The following is a 20,671-nucleotide window of genomic DNA, read 5'->3' on the forward strand; positions in this document are numbered from 1 at the left end:
ACTCATGTGGGGAAAATGAGCAGCGTTATCTTTTTCCCCAGAGTCATATGACAGGACATGCGTACAATCATGTGTTGCATTCAAGTACTTATGTAAATCTGAAACACCTACCATGTGGAATTCAAACTTATATTTACACAGGCGTTGGTATTTTAGTATACATAAATAAAGTATTTATAAATTAGTGGCCATAAGGTTTGAGAAAAAAACACAAATATCTATGGTAAATGCATACCACTTTACTGTTTTTTTTTACTGTGCGCTCGATAAAACAACAAGAAGTTAATAGTTTCAACGTCACTCGAATACACTACAGCGATAGTTTGCCAGTGTTGGTCATGATAATAAAGAAGAGACAACGTCGTATTCAGTTAAATACTCCGGCAAAGATGGTTTTTATATTGTTAAATTTTAAATTTTCCATTGCGACGGCTCGATACTGGAATAGATTTATCCGACGGCCCATAAAGGCACCAACTGACTCATTCCGCAAACGAAGAAGTGGAGGAATCCAGAAGTTGTCAGCGCCAAGTTCACATACCGAAAAGAAGGAGGAGTTTCGAGGTTATTTTCTAAACAAGGAGGGTTAATTGTGAGTATTGACTCCCTCGACAAATATTCCTGTGTATTTTTTTTTTTCTTTCGCCAAAGTTGTTTGGGGTTGTGGCGTTCGGTAGTTGCCAGGAAAGCGGAACTAGCTTAACTAGCACATCAACCAGTTCCAGGGACTGGCCGGATCCTGCCGGATACTTGATTGAGAACAGCTATTGAGACAATGTAAGGAAAGTTTAACCTGTTTTGGCACACCTTTCTCACAAATATCACTGTCTTTTTCATCTTTGATTCAAGTTTGCTACTATTTGGCCATAACTTTGAGTTAGGTGGGAGACTTCTGTTTGTTTTTTCTTTTTTTAATGCTGCGGTTCAGGCTTTTCAGCGTAACGTCACCTGTTGGTCAAGTGACAACTTTACCTTTCCTCTTTGGGATGGAGCCAAGGTCAGGCGTGAAGCCACAAAACATGAGAACTTCAAACTGTCATTAACCAGTCATTGTAAATCATTAACCAGTAATTGTATTTTCACGTCTTCCTTTTAATGTACTGTAAGGATCAGGGTTGTCATTGCCGGCTGTGTTGAGACACCCAACCGACCTGTAGCTAGTTAAATGGCAAACATCACTGTTTGCCATTTTAAGCTAGTTTAATGGCAAACATCAGTGAATGCCATTAAAGCTAGTTTAATGGCAAACATCAGTGACGACTGGCTTTCTCATAAAACCTCATCTGAGTCAGAATCTACAAAAAAAAAACATGAAGACAAGGATGTGAATGTGCAGTCATGGGGTGAGCTAGCTTCACTGAGATCTGGAAGAACAGGTTTGGGTTGAATAACAAGAAATTTGTTTCCCTGAAGCAGCCCTTGTGTTAGCCACTTGTTTTGGTGCATGAAGTCAGGACATTATGAATGGGTATGTCCACTTCATTTTATTCAGTCGCAAATTAATTTTATTTATTTGGTGCGCACAGGCCTCTTGTTTGTGATTTGCATTTGCTTATCTTTACTCACAAAATGATAACCTCAGTGATATAACAGGGTGTCTACAGCTGGTGTACAACTACAAATGATATTAATACATTTTATATATAATCTGCATTAAGGGTTAATTTGAGGCAAGCAATTTGGAGAATAAAAGCTATTCTTAGGTTTCTACATTTACTGAAATGTGTTTCAAATGTTGCGTATGGGATGTCACATGTCTAAGGCACAGCATAAATAAACAAGCTGTGGCTCCAGAATGATGACGATGGCATGTTGAGCTCTAATTTAAAAAAAAAATATGCATCAAAGCTCAGCTTTTTTAAATTTTGAACATTTTAATTAAATATTTTGTCTTTTTTTTCTGCTGATCACCTTTTCTTATTACTGTTTGTGAATCATTTGCAGGCAAATGTAAGCTTTGTTTGTTTTATTCTTGTTAATTTTTGATGTATTTTGTCATGACTTCTAGGAAGCATTCAAAAGATTTTTATTTCATATTAATCACAGGAGTGAGACTGTGTGACAGAGTATCGAAAGATTTTTCAATTAGTAAAGCAGTATCACAGAAAACAAGTAAAACGACAGTAAGGCAGTGCTTATTGAGAAAGTAAAATTATTTATCAGAATACATCACAAACAATATTCAGTATAAATTGAAATCAAGCTCAGAGCTTGTCAATGTTAATTTGTGTGTGGCCTTTCAATATGATGATTAATAATATGTTTTGTCTGTGTTACAGTAGGAAAACCATATAAATGCAAAATTCAGGAAACCTCTCCAAAAGACAGTCAGGCCTGTGTGAACTGGGTATCCTCTTGAAAATACGCAGCATCAACAATATTACATCCTCTGTACTGACTGCCAAGTAGACCGTTTCCCTGCTTTGTTTTATCTAATATTGTGCAGTTGTTGCAAGTTTGAATCTGACCTTAAAGTTCAGGGGTTATTTGTTAAACAGGAAAATCTCAATCCAAAGGAAAGGAGACGGAAAGAAACCTATGAAAAAGAGAGTGAGGCTGCAATGAGCTGTGTTTCCTCAATCTGAACTTAAGTTCCATGCAGACAATAAGCAACAAGAATTTGGATTTCTGTCACTGTCCTTGGACAGCACAGATATTATACTTCACAGAATATATAGTCAATTCTCTGCTCAGGATAATGTTGGGACAAAACCTTGACTGGATTGGCCATGTTGAGTTCAACATGAGTCTTCCAGAATGCCTGACTGTATCAAGGTAGCCAACTACAACTGAACATGAATTAACAGGTCTTTTTTTTTTTTTTTTGCTTAAACCACCAAACTTGACCATCATATATTTGGAACAGGAGTCAGTGGGAGACCGGCCTTTCGTTAATCTCAGTAGAGATGATGAGATTATTTGTTCAAAACTTGATGAATATTATTAGTATCAAAGGAAGCAACAGCAATGCATCAGGTTTTTATGTTATTTTATTGGAGTTGATCAACCACATTGAAGTTTTGTTTCTTTTTTTTAACCCAACTAATTATGAAATCAATTTCTTGGGTTATAATACTACATATTAGCCTTTGGTTTGACACTACAGTGCAAGTGTTTCCTGACGGTTGGATGCAGTTTTCTGCTGCAACCCTAGACCATTGAAAGGGCTGGTTGTTTCATTGGGACTTTGCTTTCATAGATGTCTTACAGTAAATGCTGGAATAATGTCAAAATCAGATGTGTGTAATGATCGAGGAGAATAGCTATGCATTTTGAGATCAGAATTCTGACTTTGCCCAAAATGATTTCATAAAATAACGCAATGACATCAAACCTATTGCTCGGGTTACGACATTCTTTACAAAGTGCCTCCGCCTATCAGTGTCTTCATGAACCGAGAAACCTCACACAATTCTTGACATTCTCCTGTGGAGGACACTGTAGGGGGTCGCTACAGTATTCTCTTTCTCTCTTCCTTCTGCAGCCCCCCTTACTATCCTTTTAACATGTCAAAAGCATTTAATTCTGATCTGCTCTCATCCACTGAGCTTTGACCAAAATCTGAAGTCAATCCTTCTTCACAAAGTTTGACATCGATCCGAAGGCATAATCACAAGTGGCCTTCAGTGGGCAACTTTAATCAGCACTATATGCTACTGGATCACAGCAGCGCGTCCCCGCCTAAGGCCTGCCTGGCTGTTGTCTATATCATGAAAATTGCAAAGTCTGCAGTTTGATTCGAAGGAGATGCTTGCTTCACCTGGCTAACCTGAGCACAGTTTAACGTCCCTTGATTTGAAATAGAAGTTTGAGTTGGATGAGTGTTGGTACCTTTTGTGATGTAGTCCGTAAAACTGTACCCAAGCAGTGGTTTGGTTTTTGATTTCATAATTATATACTGTCTCTCTGTAGATTAGTTACTGCTAAGATGAGGAAGGAAATGGGTAACTTATTCCAAATAGATTGTTCTTTCAGAATGCCTGGCATCATAATTTCTCAATTCCTTTTATCAGTTCTGACACTTACTCAAAGCAGATAACATCTAACTCAGGCGTCCAGGATGATGGAAAGTTGTTGTGTGTTGATTGTGCATTCATGTAGGAAATAATCTAATAAATAAGAACACACAGAATCAATGTTATCAATTTCCATCATTGGCTGAAATCATTTGCAGAAATGTTACTCTCCTTTGAATGCAGGATCCCTGTTTAATAGAACCTCTTGTAAATAATTGAGATTTTTATTTCATCATATAATAATCATAATTAATTGTTGTTGAAAGTAACAAGTAACCCCCCAAAACGACCCAATATGCTGTGCAACTGCAACAAAACAAATCAGTGTTGAAAAAAAGAACATAAGTAAATGAAAGAGAAAAGTTCAAATTTCGTATAGCTGCACATTGCCAAGCTTTGTAAATCAATGTTTATATAAGATGCAGAATGACAAAGCATTTCCAGATGACAACTTCAAATCAAATATCACAGTTTCACCCGTGTTTTTCTCTTACAGAGAAAGTTATAGAGCAGGTTATTTTGGGATGAATCCCCAGGAAATACCAGAATGTTAGACCCCTGCAGGGAGGGCATGGGCAGGTATGATTTTGCCAGAATTGTTCAAGTCCACTTTGACCGAAAGGTTAGTGGGAGAGGTCTTTTCTAGGATGAAAAGGCACTTTCAAGCTGACTGTTCTTTGCCCAACAAGCACTTACTAAAACATATGGTGGCTCTTCTACTGCTCTGAAGAAGAAATTATTATTGACGCGGATGATGTGACAAGTGTAACCATTTACTATTTGTTATAGTAAAGTATTTATTTAAAACACTCAAAGTCAGGCAGCCCCTGACGCTGCCTCATTAAATCCATTAAACCCAAATGTATCTAGTTTTTCTGGTTTATTTCAAAATATTCCTAATAATAATTGTATAATTTCTTTGCTCTTACATGTTCTAAATAGACCATGACTATATTTTTGAGACCAATGATGGTACAGACACATGATTTTTCAGTTCATTAATTTTCCAATATGATGTTTTAAAATGTAAATAACACGTTAATTTATTTATTTTGTTTGTTTGTTTGTTACTACAGACTAATACAGTTTGTTAATACAGACTGTTTTTGTGTTTGTTTCTTTTCTTAAATTGAAAAGATGGAATTGATTTTTGGAGGGGATATAATCAAATCAATTTGGTCAATGATCAAACTCCTCAAGTTACACCACTTGCAATTTAACTACAATGTCTTTTAACTTCTTTTTTATACACACAGATAATAATCTTTGATTTATTTTGGGAAGTTTATTAATTAATTTGAGCAAACCTTAATAACCATTTTAAACTATCTTCAGTTCGATCCAATTATTCTAATTTCCATATTACAGCAGTGCAACCTTCATTCCAGTAGGTATACACCGCAAGGAGCTGTATTAGGCTCACAAAAATAGTTTTCCCTTCATCACTGCATTGGATTGTTTGTTTGTCTATTATCAGTGAGACCTTAGTATGTGTCCAGGTTTCTAACATTCCCCAGAGATTTCAAACATGATTTAAGATTTGCATTTTTCTCCCTTCCCCCATGGGTGACCATTTTATTGTTGTGCTCAACATGTCCCATCTCCAGTGTTGGGCCTTGCTGGTGCTGGTATGAGCCATTAGGGATTTAACAACCCTCAGCCTGAAGCATCACCTGTAAGGCGTAGGGTCTCCTTTTTATATAGACATTGCACAGCTTTGCACCTGATTACACAAATACTTCAGCTGATACTGCTTAATGGTTTTGCTGATGCATCCTTTGCAGTGTCTGAACTGCAAATCATCTGAGACTTAAAGAAATTGCACATATAATCCAGTATAACAAAATGTTGATTAAAGCTTCTTATTTTTGGCACAACAGGATCAGCAATGCCAATTTTCTCAAAATAATGAAAAAAAAAAAATCCCATTGAAACATCAGAACATAATTGCTTCTCATTTTCCTTTCAAAACAGGAGTTGTACTAAAACATTTATCAAATAAGACAAAGAGGAGAACTCACTCTTCACAAAGTGTGAAATGCAACCCTCTATTGTTCCAGAAATACTAGATGGATGTCATTGTAGATATTGTTTATATTGTATTGTGTGTGTGTGTATATATATATATATATATATATATATATATATATATATATATATATATATCTAATCTATCAATAAAATCTGTTACTTAAAAAGCAGTCTTGACTTCTATGTGTCAGTGTGTATGTTTTATTTAATGGTCTCCTAGGTTCACAGATATATTATCTCCTCCATCATGATGTGACTAATCTTTTAAACCTTTACACCTTTTCCAGGCCACAGAATTTCGAGCTCGGAGCCACGGGAGGAACCTCCAAACAGGACAGTATAATCATGGAAGACATGACTGTGGAACAGATCACCATGAGGGCCAACCAAGTGACTGATGAGGTGACACACACGCACACACACACAACCTATCCTTTTGTCTTGTTGTGTTGTTTTTTTTTGTTTGTTTGTTTTGTGAAAAAGCACTTTTCATTTTCCTCCCAAATTTTCAGTTACAATTTGAGTGGATGATAATCTCCATGCTGGCTTATATCTTTATTTTTGTGTTGTTTGTTTCTTAACCATTTTTGTTCTAACGGTTTTTGTTAGTTGAAACAAATCAAATGTGTTACTCTGTTAAATTTGTCAGTCTTGTGTGTCTTCATTGTAAATTAGTCATTGAAACATCTGGTGTAGAATTTGGTGAATTACAGCAGCATTATTGTCTGTAGTCTAGTCAGGCTGTAGAGTGGAGATCTCAATATGAGCATGTCGTTTTTAAAGAAAATCAAAATGGGGAGGGGTTGAATGTTTTAAAACGGTGTTCTAAAAACATTTTGAACATGGAAAATAATATTTGTTGAAATACAGCACCATTACAATTGTTCCCAAATGATAGAAAGATTAAATTGAATGACTGTGTAAAAACAATACTAGAGAACTCGATGTCAGATTAACTAAGAATGTGTAAATCTCAAAAAGCCACTCTTGGGAATACTTTGGAACATGTATCATTATGGCAACTGTTCAATAACCATATTCATTATGATTTTCTTCTGTGTCAAGCACAGACGGAGAGACAATATGCACTCCTCCTGTTTTAATTATGAAATAATATTGGAGAGCCACAGTGACAAGATTAAAAAAAAAAAAAATTAAATAAAAAAATTTTGATTAAAAAATCACCAGTCAGGGAATGCTAGAGCCACTAAAATGACTGTTACTGAGCACAGTCATTCATAGTCTACACTGCTTGTCCTGCACTTAAGATTGCAGGTGAGGGTACAAACTAAATAAAACAAAATGGATGCAGGAAGCAACTGCCATGGTGTGTGCCATGTTGTTGTTTTTTTTTGTAGCCAGTCAAGAAAATAAATCAAAATCATGCACATCACAAACACTGTATATGTTATTGTAACAGCTGAGGGGTGTGCTGCCACAAATCTCAATAATCATATCAATTGTCAGCCCAAATTTCCACATGATAAAGATATCAAAAAACAACTGCAGACATCAGTTACATGAAAGACAAGACAATGAATTTGATCGCTTTTAATATGCTGTGTCTGATTAATCAAAATGTTGCATTTAAGCAAAAGAAAGAATTCCCTTCCCTGGTACAAAGCTGATGTGATGGTCCTAAGATGACTGAATTCATATTTACACTTCTTTATTAAAAAAATGATGGTTCTTTTTATTTGATGTTGCACAAAATATGTTTGTGTTCAGCGAGTTTAAACAAAATGAATACAACATAGAACTCTACCATTTTCCAGTTGTTGCAAAGCAGTCCTATTTTTATAAGGTTTTTATTTAGTTAAAAAATAGGTTATTTAGGTGCCATCTTGTAGATAGATTTATAAAGGTTGATTATCAAGCAACAATTCATTCTTGATAAATATGGTCTTTAAAGACCATATTTAAAGACCTTTAGAACATCATTAGGGTGCATGTGACAAAATAACAGACATGCTCATGATATGGGGGTCAGCACTATAAGATAAGAGAAGGGGACGGGTGATTTGCAATCCTTGAATCCACAGCAAATTATTAATCCAAGCATTTGTGGGAAGTGTATAAAATGTTACGCTTAATTTAGCTTGATGCGTCCCTTACCTTCTGTGGTTTAGACAGTCTGAATGCTGTCAGCTGTATATAAGCACTTTATTATCAAGGAGATAATTGTTAATCAGCACTCTGGGGCATCATATGATCAGTCATCTGATTCAAATGGAGTACAATTAACGGTTATTATGTGGGCGTGTGTTGCTGTGCATTTAGCTTTCCATTATTCAGACCTGTATATGTGTGTGTGTGTGTGTGTGTCTATGTCTATGTTTTCTCTAAGTGCACTTCTCCCATATTGTTTTGGTTTTGATTATATGTTTACTTTTCTGATAAAACCTGCAATCCCCCACACCTCCTCTTCTGCTGCCTGCCTGGCCGACTGACATCTGTATCATTCTGAGCTTAAGAGATCAGAGAGCGTCATTCTGCTAACAATGCTTTGCAACCTTGCTTTGGGTAATACTCCATGTCTGTAACAAGCAACCTGACTGACAGGTTATTTTAATAAGATGAGAATTTTTCCTGAGGAAGTCTGATTTTGAGTGTTTCAAGGTCTCTCTGTAATCGCCCTCAGCCAGTAACCAGTATAGTTGTCTGTATTGTTTGTCTGTACAGACAATAAATTTGCTGGTTATCTCCTTCTAATGATTCACAGTGATGAGTGTTGTTTGTTTGTTTGTTTGTTTTTATTATTTTTGAACTAGAACCCCCTGTAAACCCATGTTCAAATATTCTCTTTTTTTTGCATGTTCCTCCCTTCTTTGTCATCAGCTTTCTTCCATCTCCAACATATGATATAAATACTACACAATTGTATCTATCTCAAAGCTTTGACAGAGCAATCCAATTGCAAAAATTTGGCTCGGACCGCCATTTCGGACATAATTGGACAAGTTCAAGGATTTCAGAGGACATAATGTAACATCCACCCACCAGAGCGGTGTTCGGGCTGAGCCAACACGAAGCTGGCTGTGCTCATTTCATACCTCCACCAATTCTGTGTTTGTGTCCGCTGATTAATCCATTCAGAATAAACATAGCAGGGAGAGCTGGAGAAATCTGTCCCCTGTCGTCACATCATTGCTGATGGTAACAATGGAATCGAGTTCTGTGTCCCTCCCTTTGGATGCCCAGCTCTTGTAAAACACTTGCTATCAATAGACACACAAAGGGGATAACCCACCTGCACCGGCTGCATTCCACTTCACTCACCGCTCATTGTATCTTGAAATGTTGTTGCCTTGTTGATTGTTACCTCCAGTCTCAGCTGTAACGTCACCTGACCCACAGACAGACACAGTGGTGTGCGTGTGTGCGTGCGTGCATATGTGTGTGTTATTCTATCTTCTTTTGGAAAATGGAATAACATTTTGACTGATTTATATGTTGTCCAAAGCTGAAATGTGTACCAAGGAATAGCCTGAAAATTTAGGACAGATAGTTAGTTAATGTAGCTAAATTTAGCAATAGTTAATCACCAACTCACTGTGATTTGCTTATTACTGTACATGAAGATTAATTTCTGTCAATCAAATTTGAACAAAATGAACACTAATCTCGGTGAGATAACTAATGACATAAAATAGTTCCACTTAATATCTGTTAAATTACTGTTTAAGAGGCTGAAAGATTTATTTATTTATTTATTTTCACATTTGTTGTTCAGAGGATTCCCTGCGTTCTTTTTGGTTTGTATTTAAGTTGATCTGTTTGTTAGATCAAGCAAGGCTATTTCATAAGACCATCATGTACATTAAATATCACTGTGTGCATTTTTTCTGTTTCATGTCAAATATGAATTGTGAAAATAATGGTATTAATACATTTTGAGGATGTAATCTGTATTTTACTCCATATTACTTTACATACATGGTATTGATGTATTTCCTGGGCCAAGCTGGAGAGACTCTGTAGAGGAAAACTCAGATGCAAATGTAATAATTCAGTCACAGAAGATGAGCTCATCTTTTTCAAGCCAAATGTGAATACATGAGGATATGATCTTGTAGCTTTAGACTTCCAGATCTTTTGCCATCTACACCCTTAGCGCCATGAATATTAATCTTTCTTTTTTTTGTTTTGTTTTATCATGTGCACCCTCCTATTCCTTCCATCGCTCATATCGTGCCGCTTTTGTGTACTTTCCCTCTGCGTTTTTTTCTGTTTTGATTTCTTGGCTTGTTTAGTCAACAATCACACCTAGCAGTTCAGGTGGTGGGTTCAAATTAATTAGAAGAAGAGAAGGAAAAAAAAACATACAAAAACAACAACAGTAAAAAAAAAAAAGAGAGAGGCAAAGTCATGCAATTGGTCCATTCATTCCCCCTGTAAACAGTCAACTGATCAAACTTTTTGAAAAATGAGGTGAGATATGAAAAGTGAGGCGTAAAGTTATTGCAATACTATTTATTACCAAATATGAAATGGTTATCTGATATAACTCATAAATGAATGTCCTGCAAATTTATTTCTTTTTTCCGGTTTGGTTGATGTTGCTTCTCTGTAAGATTTTTACTCCCTTCCAAAATGTATTGTAACTCTGTTGTTTTTTTGGGTTGTCAGTCTCTGGAAAGCACGAGGAGGATGCTGCAGATGGCGGAGGAGGTGAGGCAAAGCACGGTATCCCCTTACCGGCAGTCCTGTCAGGGCTGGAACGAAGGAAATAGTAGCTTTGTGCCGGTTTCACCACAATGATCTGGCAAAGTTGAATCATTCAATACCAAACCAGTTATTTCATGCATGTAACACATGCCCAAGTGATTGGATGGAATAGAATACTTTGAAAATTATAAACTAATGTGAGAATCATTGGGGGGGATAAAGTATTGATGAGTCTGGTGTTCATAATATTTCAATTGTGTGATCCTTGTTTTTCTAGAGCAAACAGACGGGCATCAACACCATGGTGATGTTGGACCAACAAGGAGGTAGAAATTTAAAAATCTCACTTTTTTTTGATGCAGACATATATGTATGCAGTGGCCCAGTGCCCTTGGCTTTACATGTTTATTATAAATGTATTTATCCTATACCAAAACTACCAATCAAAATTTCGCTATGCATTAGGACAAAGATTCTTATTTCAGATTTTTATCCTCTAAATTATTTCAACCTTTTCGCAATAACTTTCTCTTAATCATAACGCGTGAAGTCCATATTTTGTCAATTTGGTATTTTTTCCATTTGATCTTTATTTCTACTTTTTTCACAAATCCTTGAGTCTCTAATCGCTGTTTCTTTTCACCACTTTTTCACATTATTTACAAAAATATCATTTATCCTCTGCCCTTTTTTGTTAAGCCATATTCTACAGCTGAAGAACACTCCTTTTTTTAGTTTGAAATGAATCTTTCAGAAGAGGCCATCTTGATCAGACAGGGGAGACTTTGTCATTTGTTTTATGGAAAAAGTTAAGTTTTCAAAGATTTAAAGAACAGATAAATCAATTCTCTTGATTCATGCCGAAAATACATTTTACGTCCAACTTAACAACCATCAAGGTTTTAGAAACAGTTAAACAGTTTAACTCCATTGCTGTTTGATAAAAGGGGCTGGCTATGGCTCAGTTAGTAGAGTAAGTTAGAAGAGCGGCATCCACCAATCGGAAGGTTATGCAGTTCGATCCCTGTGTCCTCCTGTCTGCATGCTCAAGCGTCTTCAGGCAAGACGCCGGGTCCCCGAGTTGCTCCCGATGGTCTGGTTAACGCCTTGCATGGCAGCTCTGCCACCATCGGTGTGTGAAATGGGTGAATGCAGTCTAGTGTAAAGCACTTTGAACCCGCAAGGTGTGAAAGCGCTATATAAGTGGAGACCATTCAAACTTCTTTTTTTTTTTTTGTCACTTGTGCGTCACTAAATATTTCCAGCTACACAAGTGTGCTCCTCAATGATGTGTCTCTCCCTTATTTGTCTATACTTGTGGCGCAAGCGGTTGTGTTTTGGGCTGTGAATCTATTGTGTGAGGTATGCCTTCCCTGTTTGAAAATTAGCATTTTCAGTTTTTCTGCTATCTTGCTCTATCCGCAGCGTGTTCTGTTTACATCGACATCCCATTTCTCACCGTCTCACCCACTCAGTTATCGCCCCACTTTAAAAGTCCTCACACGATTGTCAAAGTTTTCCTCAGTCTTCTAAAGAACTGATAAAGATGGCCCGTTGTGCCGTGGTAAAACCTGGTGAATCTGCATTACAGAGCAGCTGAAGAACGTGGAGTTGGGTATGGACCAGATTAACCAGGACATGAGACAAGCTGAGAAGAACTTGACCGACCTCTCCAAATGCTGCGGAATGTGTGTGTGTCCATGTGACAGGTACGCCGTCCACTCAGCCCCTCAGCAAAACTCATTCTGCCCCCTCCCCTGAGCGCTCTGCCATTTTACTCACCTTCCTGTGTCTGCATTGCGAGATAAATACGGAGAACTGTTTTCCCCAGAATGTTTTCGTTGAATTTGCGATGATTGCTTGGTGTTCTTGAGCTTGGTGTTTCCCGGGGGAGCTCTCCAAATGGATGATTGTATTTGAATTTCACATCAAGAGATAAACTTTAGCCACTGAAATTCATTAATGTCATCTTAAATTTCCTGAAGGACCAGTGGTTGCTCTGTAAAGATTGATAGGCGGCACATAAAATGGTGAGCTACGACTCCCGGGAAAAATTTAAAACAAGCCCATTATATTCATGCAAGTGCAGGTAATGGCTCCTGATGCTTAAAAAAAATGACCTTTGAACACTTTTGTTCATTTTTAATTTGCCAGCCTCAGCTTCTTATTTTGTTGTTGTTGTTCCCAGCTGTTTGAATTTGCTTCAGCTCTGTAGCTGGCTGGCCCCCTTTACCTAGCAACAGAGACCCATAATACTCACATTAATGAGGTGTCTCTTGACAAACGTCTTGTTTTGTTCTTCCTTGAGAACCACTTTGAAACATTTTTTTCTGAATCAGTGTTTCCAATGTATACTGTATGTTGAGATTAGCATTTCTGAGTTACACAACAGAGGATTTTATTAAAAAAAAAAAGAAATGATTGCAAGGTTGAGCATTTCTGTGATACTTCATTTTACATAAATATGATAGGAATGAGCCGCAGTCACAACAGGGACTTGAATTAATATTATGTCCTGAGAAGCAAACAGGTTCATTTCAAGGTTAAAGGTTTGTGAAAGCATGTGCAGGGTGAGGGTGCTGGTAGCCACCCTCAGGTCTTAACACAAGAAATGAAGCCCCCTGAGCAGAGCAGCCCCAAAACTCTCCATCAAAAAACACAGGTGTGTGTGTGTGTGTGTGTGTGTGTGTGTTGGTGGATCTTATCTGGTTCTAAACCTAAAAAAAATCTCCCCAAAATGCTTTCATGTTGGAAAAGAAGACTCTTTGATGATTACCAAATGATAAGGTAGGGGATCTTTTGACCTTCCTTTGAAGAACTGCTGTGGATTGTAGCAACAGCAGACTGATGCTGCTTTTTATTACGTGTTCCTTTGTGTTTGTGACAACATGAGTTTCTGTTTACACCTCCAGTTTGTCCTGATACTTCTAACTCCCCGTCCTCCTTCCAGAGTGACGTCTATCGAGCACGACTCGCGATATAAGCGTACCTGGGGGATGGGAGGCGGGGAGACTGAAGGTGAAGCCGGCAGTTCAAAGGTCATCTCCAGGCAGCCATCCGGAGTTCATAACGGCCAGGCCAGCAAGGTCAATGCCCCTGCGCCCTCGGGACCCTTTATCAAAAGGTGCCAGTTGCATTCTTTTTTTCTTTTTTTTTTACTTATCTATGCATTTCTTGTCGAAATCTTTTTGTTGTAGTAACTGGATTTGAAGTTCTTCATTTGAAGACGTCTCACCCCTCATCCGAGAGGCTTCTTCAGGTCAAATGACCTGTGGGGAGTTTCTGAATACAACCGCCAGGGTTTCGGGCGGGTCTAGGTTGTGGTGGCTTGTTATGTAAATGTAGGAGTTAATCAGCAGAAACTAGGTCTAAAGGGGTTGTTATGCTAATGGAGGTGTCATTGGTCGGGGACAAAAGAGCAACTTTTGTGGGATTACCTGGATAATTGATCTGGATGACTGAGAACCTCCACAGACATATCTGTGCATTTATTTTTGCCGCCTTGAGATTGTTTTGAATATTAGAAATGTTGCTGGAAAGCTAAAGAGGTGTTCTGGAAGGCTGACAAATGCAGAAACACATTTTATACGCTGCTTGTGTGCCAACTTGGTTTTGCGTTCCTTTCTCCAGGATAACTAATGATGCGCGGGAGGACGAGATGGAGGACAACCTAGAAGCAGTGGGGAGCATCATTGACAACCTGAAGACCATGGCTGTAGACATGGGAAGTGAGATTGACAAGCAAAACAAACAGATTGACAGGATCACTGACAAAGTAAGAATCCAGATTTTATGGCCGAAGACATTTGATTTGCTGGTTTTTTTTTTTTGTTTTTTGTTTTGTTTTGTTTTTTTAAGGAAACTGAATAAAAGCTGTCAGAAGTGAAGTTTTCAGAGCAGCTAGTTACACAGAGTTACATTTCTGTTTTAAACTTTAGTGTGAATATTTGTGATTCAACGGGATCCATTATGCAGTTCCTTACAGTCAGAGGACCTGATCTTTGGCTTCACAGGATATTGGGAATTTAAAATTTGATGAATTGGCTGATATTCTTAGAAACACGTGAAGTACTGAATAAAACTAAATATCCCCCATACACAGAAAAATTTCTGTCAACCAAATTGGCATTTGGAAGCTGCTAATCAGAGAGGTTTTTCATAAATTCAGATAGTGATGCTCCTGTGAAGGACATGATCAACTAATCCAAATTCATATGTGATTGTAATCTGTTTTCAATCATTCCCGTTATAGTCACTACTCTTAAAATCTCACCAATTTCTGTAACTGTGGAGAACAATCCTACATCTTGAAGTACCTTTTTCACAACATCCCCTTTTGTCTCTTTCAGGCCGACATGAACAAACTTCGCATCGATGAAGCGAACCAGAGAGCCAATAAGCTCATCAACTAGACAGGGAACCTTTCTTCTCGCAGCTTTATCCGTCAACTTGAGCCACACCCACTGCTTACTTTCATACATGCACATACATACATTTTGACTAAAAACAAAAGTCTGTTCAGTCGGGATTAGTGCTGGATTCGACTGCTTTAGAATAAAGAGAACACGCATTTTACAGTCTTTTCGAAACCGGGCCCCCTGTCGTCATGCTCCGGCACCTTATTTGCCTCGTGTTCTCAGAGTTAGCCGGACTCTGAACCAACAGGGCTTCAACATTTGACCTTTTCACTGCTGATTGATACCAAAAATAAGCGCCACTGCCATACTGTGTCTCAGCGTTCATCGGGAGGAAATCAATGGTTCCACTGCTTTTCTTTCTCAGGTTCTTGCCTTGTTTTTTTTTTTTTTTTTATTTTTTTTTTATTTTTTTTTTTATTTCAGGAACAATGAAAAGTGTCCGAACAGTTGAGGTCACTAGTCCATAAAGCCAGCCAGACCGCTCATTAGTTTTATGCAAACATACAGTTCAGTTTACCCGTCACCTTGTAGTTCAATCGTACAAGGTCATAAATAATTTGGCTTCTGTCTGTTACAAATATGCAAATCCTAATTGGTCCAATGTGTAATTATTGTATGAAATGTAATTAAAGATTAATATTTAATATTCTTTCAGCAGAAATGGCTTGTGAATAAGGCTATTCTGTAACACCTCCTGACACCCTCCTCCTTAATGTCATTTATGAAATTTCAGATGTGGAATCTATTTATGAAACATCTGAAGTGCTATAAAGACAGTCGTAGAATGTCTTTTCCTGCTGGCTTTAAGCACTTATCCTTTCACTTTTAGACAAATGGGAAGTCAAATTTATTGTAACAGATTTGGGAGAAATTTGTTCATCCTGCTAAAAATGACGCTCATCGCTTCTTCACATTAAGAAATGGTCAGTAACAATCGTGAGAAATATTTATCATTACCTCCTCCAAAGCAGCTAGTTTTCTTCGTTAGAGACACTGAGTTTGGAAACCAGTCACAGTGATGTTCAGGTAAATTGTGCTATTTAGTGTGTTTTGAGGTTTTCCAATCGGACCGCAGTGTTGATGTAAATACTGAAACCTACTGTAGCTGTTTGTTCACTGCCTGTAGTCATTCTGTTTCATCTAATTTAATCCTTCTATACCTCCTGGTTACCAGAGTCTTACAATAGCCAAGAGGAGAATTACAGCATAGCAGGGTTCCTACATAATTAAACGTCTGGAAAATTAATTTTCTCAACTTCAGTAATCTGGTAGTCTGTTTGCAGATTGTGAAAGCAGCTGTTTAGCCCTGAATCCGATGCTGCTTGATGTCCTATTAGTCACGGCCTGTTTTCACATGTTGCCAGGTCATTGTCATTATGGAATTAACAGTGTGTTTTTTACAATGAAAACAAGAGGATTGTAACAGTTAGTTTTAGATTGAAAAATGATCGATGTGGGAATCCTGCAGATGCGTTACATGTTGTCAATGGTTGTGTTGTAACAACTGTTGTGTCTTCAAAAGCTCCTCTCGCAACCGTTCTGTGAGGCTCCAGCTTTTACATCAGGGCTTCAGCAAAAATATCATCTGATGATGGAAAGCATGATTTGCGTAGTTGAAATCCTAGCCCGGCTGATAAATGGTCGCTGGCAGCAAAAGAAGTATATGTGTAAATGAATGTTTAAGGGGTAAAAAGTAGAAGCAGGTTTAGACCTGGCAGGGCCCGTTAGGCTTCGGTGTGGAAAATTGGCTGCTGATAAAGTAATATAGTATGCTGAAAATATCTCTCATATGCATCTTCTGGCTTATTTGTTTGGAAGACAAAGGATAATTTGTATGCCGTGCTGCAGGCACACACCTATTGACTTTGGAAAGATTGAAACGGGCTGTTATTCAGGGCTTTGTATTGCTATAAGTGATCATCCGCTGCCTGTTCGTTGTCAGCTGAGATCTAATTAGTCGAGCCTCAGGCTGCCTCGCTGTCTTGAGGCTGTTTAGTCGTTGCTTTACCAACAGCCACTGGAGTGTAAATACAACAGTTTTATCTGTTTTTGAATATGTTCACATGCAGCTTGTCTGAAATTAGCCCGGTTAACAGATGACTGTTGAAGAAAATGAAAATGCCTGTTTAATTGTTTGTACTCAATAAATCCATTCAGGAATGACTTTTCTCACACCTTTTGGTTTATTTTTTCTTATGTCTAAATCCCCGAACAAGTTTGGGCCTTGATGTCAGATAGCAACAAGTGGCGTTAATAATTCAACCCCAGCCAGTATCATTTTCAGGCATTTATTTTAAATTTCATCCTCTCAAAAATGTATTTCTTTTTCTGTCATTTTTTTTTTTTTGGAATATTTTACACAGCTAGAGAGTACAAAATGCAGATTTGAAAACCACTGAACAGAAAGGCAAAGGGGAAGGAGTGGAAGAACAAATGTGGATGGAAGTGAAGCCAGAGGAAGTGTCACTTCATCAGGGTCATTTACTGCACACGCGCTGGAAAACAAGACCGAGGTGTCCGGTGAAAGTTGTCAAAACCACCTGGAACTGGACGTTTGACAGAAAACTGTCGGGTTGTTCTGGTCTGACGGACAGAATCAGCTGCTTCTCCTTTAAAAGAAACGCCCTGGTAAGATAATGACTTATTCCTCATTAATGCAGGTGCCAGGGTTTCCAAACTGAAGCTGGGAGCTGCTTTGGGCTCCCAAGATGGCTCTGAAAATGAAATGTTATCAAAGAAAATGTATTTTGGAACCCTATTAATGTGATTAAAAAAAAAAAAATGACCTGTTTTTTTTTTTTTTGTCAAACTGGTTTTGATTTATAAATGTATATGTAGAATATACTGCAAGAATATTCCTTTTTAAAATAAGGGCAAATATGTGGGGAAAAAAATGGGATTAGGCATGAAGTATTTAAAAAAACAATCGTGAAAAGCTTTTGAAATGGCAAGAAGCATCTGTCATGTTCGTTAGAAATGATCAAAACACAGATTTCATGTCAAACCTCAGTGCAAGAGCTTTCATTTGGAATGAAAGCTTTAACTGCATCCACATCCCATTTTTCGAGTGGCAGCCTGATGTTTCAAAACTCCTGGTCTTGAAGGGGAACGTCAGACGTTCTGATCCATAAAATGATTCGACCGAGGTCACCTGAGTTGGACGATGGTTCAGCGCCCTGTATTCCTGACACGTGGTGAAATTAAGAGGTGATAACAAATAAGACGTAGAATGCAAATTAAGTGTACATACTAGATGTTCCCCGTATGCTGATTTGAAATGACTCCAAAATGACTTGAGTTGTAAAAACAATTTCTCTCATCCTTCCCCTTACATTCATGAATTCTTGCATTCCCTTGGCTCCACGCTGCTACCGTGTGATCCCCGCCGCCTGGCCCTGCTGTGTGGTCTGGAAAAAGCCGTCTCGATCCATCCCATCCCTTTTTATCCCCCACTTTGGCTGGTGGAGTAAAACGCTCATATCTCCTTTTTCAGAAATTGGACTGAAAAATCAGCTTGACTGAACCAGAAGCCAAAGCGGAGGAGCAACAACAATATACTATGTAATAACTTAGTAAAATGTCATAAAACTTCAATGTATAATAAATGATATATGTACCAGATTATGCATTAACCGTCCAGAACGCAATAAGCAATTAATTTCATTTTGTAATCAATTACTACACATTGCTATGGTTGTATTAAAGTAGTTGCGCTTTTTTGATGGCAGAAAAATCCACCTATGTAAAGTTTTTAATCATGAAGCTAAATTAAACTTACAAAAGATTACGTAGGCAGAGAGATGAATCCCTACTTTCTCTAAAAAGCTGCTTTATAGACATTAAGTCCAGTCACGGTTAATTCTCTACAAATACAAAATACGTAATAATTTATCACAAAATGTAAAAAAAAAGATTAGATATTGCATTCCAGCAGATTATCACATAATGAAAGGTTATTACATAATATTTTGTGATAAGGACGGCAGGTCAAGTTGATCTCGGTTGAAAGAATCCAGAGTATCACAATAGCACCATATCAACCAAACGTAAAACTTACCCCATGCACCTCTAGATATATACTGTGTATGTAACTATGTCGATGGTTACATTAGAAATATAGGATTTGATACACAAGTGTTGAATATATATGTCAAATTTCAACTTCACAGAAAAATAAATAAACCACTGCTTCAGTTCAGCCGAGAATATTCAGCCCGGCAGATCTCTATTCAAGAGCTGACAGATGCAGGTGTCAAGTGACCACATCGCATGACATTGCCCGCATACCTGCATAAACACTTGGTGTACGTCTGTGTGCGTGTGTGTCCGTCCGTGTGCGCGCACCGTGCAGCACCACAACATTACACTGCATTTACAAAGCTGTTAAATTCACTCCAGTCCTACTGGTCGCAACCAGCACTTCAATTACAACCAGCAGAGTATTACAGTTCACAACCATTTTATAAGGCAGATTGACAAAGTACTCACAAGTCGTCCCTTCTGTAAATTACAGGCCCTCTTATTGTACATAGCTACATCCAAGCATGCCAATACCAAAGTGAGAAATTCCAGCAAAAGTAACAAAGAAAAAGTTTTACAAACATTCTTTGGTTGAGTGTGAAAAGAGCATTCCTGTGCTTAAATCTAATGTTTTCAGTTTGGCGTCTGTTTAAAAAGAGCAGAGATAAAATGGCTTAAATACAGGCAAAAGAGTGACGTCTTTAACCTAAACTACATATTCATAGTCATTTTCACAAAATAATATGAAAAAAAAAAAAAAAAAAAAAAATCGCTACTGCTTCATTCGACTGATTGTACACTACTTTCTCGTTCCCGGTGGCGCCCCTGTCTGTTTTCACTTCTTCTTGGGGAAGCGACTGCTCTTCTTCTCTTTCTTTCCCGGGCTGGGCTCTGCGGCTGAGGAGGAAGGAGGGGGCAAACTGTGGGCTTTGGACCCCGAGGGTCCGAACGCCTCCTCCGCTGCCCCAGGCCGAACAGCCTTCTCCATGGCCTGGCTCCAACGCTGCAGCTCCTCCTGCAATTTAACGTAAGCCGGCGGGTTACGAAGGGGTCTGACTCCGGGAGGTTTGGTCCTTTTTGATTATTCGGGTGATTAAAATAAACGAATTAAAGGCTAAGCAGCTCCTAACGTCAGGAAAAATATGCAAGGAAACCCAGAAGCATTGTGAGGTATAGAAAACACAGGTGGGTCAGGGTTTTTATATAAAAATTGACAGGTCAGACATATGAAGGGAAATAGTGTAAATTCTTTGAGCATTGATTTTAAATATTCTTATCTATAAACGCTTTTTTTTTTTTAAAGGTCATTATTTGATTTTTTTTTTTTTTATTTACCAACAGTTGTAAAAAAAGGACATCCTCAAGTCAGATTTTATTTGCATCGCTTCAAATCTCATGACACTTTCCATGTAGAACAGGTCTTAAAATGATCGACAGAAACCCAACATTCCCCCTCCAGCGAGCACTTGGTGACAGCGAGAAGGAGAAGCTGCCATTTACCGAGCAGAGATCACGGAC

General features: G+C 38.0%; 2 protein-coding genes across 4 annotated transcripts in view; one reads left to right on the forward strand and one right to left on the reverse strand.

Annotated features, from left to right (window-relative positions):
- The first annotated feature begins 455 nt into the window (after positions 1-455).
- On the forward strand, positions 456-17,306 carry snap23.1 (synaptosome associated protein 23.1). Of its 2 annotated transcripts, none has more exons than XM_086156656.1 (8): positions 456-592; positions 6,335-6,449; positions 10,677-10,718; positions 10,993-11,041; positions 12,307-12,424; positions 13,666-13,839; positions 14,346-14,490; positions 15,065-17,306. In XM_086156656.1, the coding sequence occupies exons 2-8, from the start codon at positions 6,393-6,395 to the stop codon at positions 15,125-15,127; spliced, it is 648 nt and encodes a 215-aa protein (XP_086012782.1). In that variant the 5' UTR covers positions 456-592; positions 6,335-6,392; the 3' UTR covers positions 15,128-17,306. The 2 variants fall into 2 exon arrangements, with proteins under 2 accessions (XP_086012782.1, XP_086012774.1); XM_086156648.1 differs by lacking the exon at positions 456-592 and adding an exon at positions 599-777.
- Positions 17,307-17,410: 104 nt separating this feature from the next.
- Positions 17,411-20,671, reverse strand: part of sptb (spectrin, beta, erythrocytic) — a 69,531-nt gene continuing 66,270 nt past the window's right edge. For both annotated transcript variants that reach the window (XM_086156630.1, XM_086156641.1), the window contains one exon: positions 17,411-20,168. In XM_086156630.1, coding sequence (XP_086012756.1) covers positions 19,989-20,168 — 180 coding nt within the window. In that variant the 3' untranslated portion in view covers positions 17,411-19,988. The remainder of the gene's footprint in view (positions 20,169-20,671) is intronic.

The sequence above is a fragment of the Fistularia commersonii genome, chromosome 1, assembly GCF_037954325.1.
Source record: "Fistularia commersonii isolate RoL2024-O1a breed Wild chromosome 1, RoL_Fcom_v1.0, whole genome shotgun sequence".
In the NCBI taxonomy this organism is placed as follows: domain Eukaryota; kingdom Metazoa; phylum Chordata; class Actinopteri; order Syngnathiformes; family Fistulariidae; genus Fistularia; species Fistularia commersonii.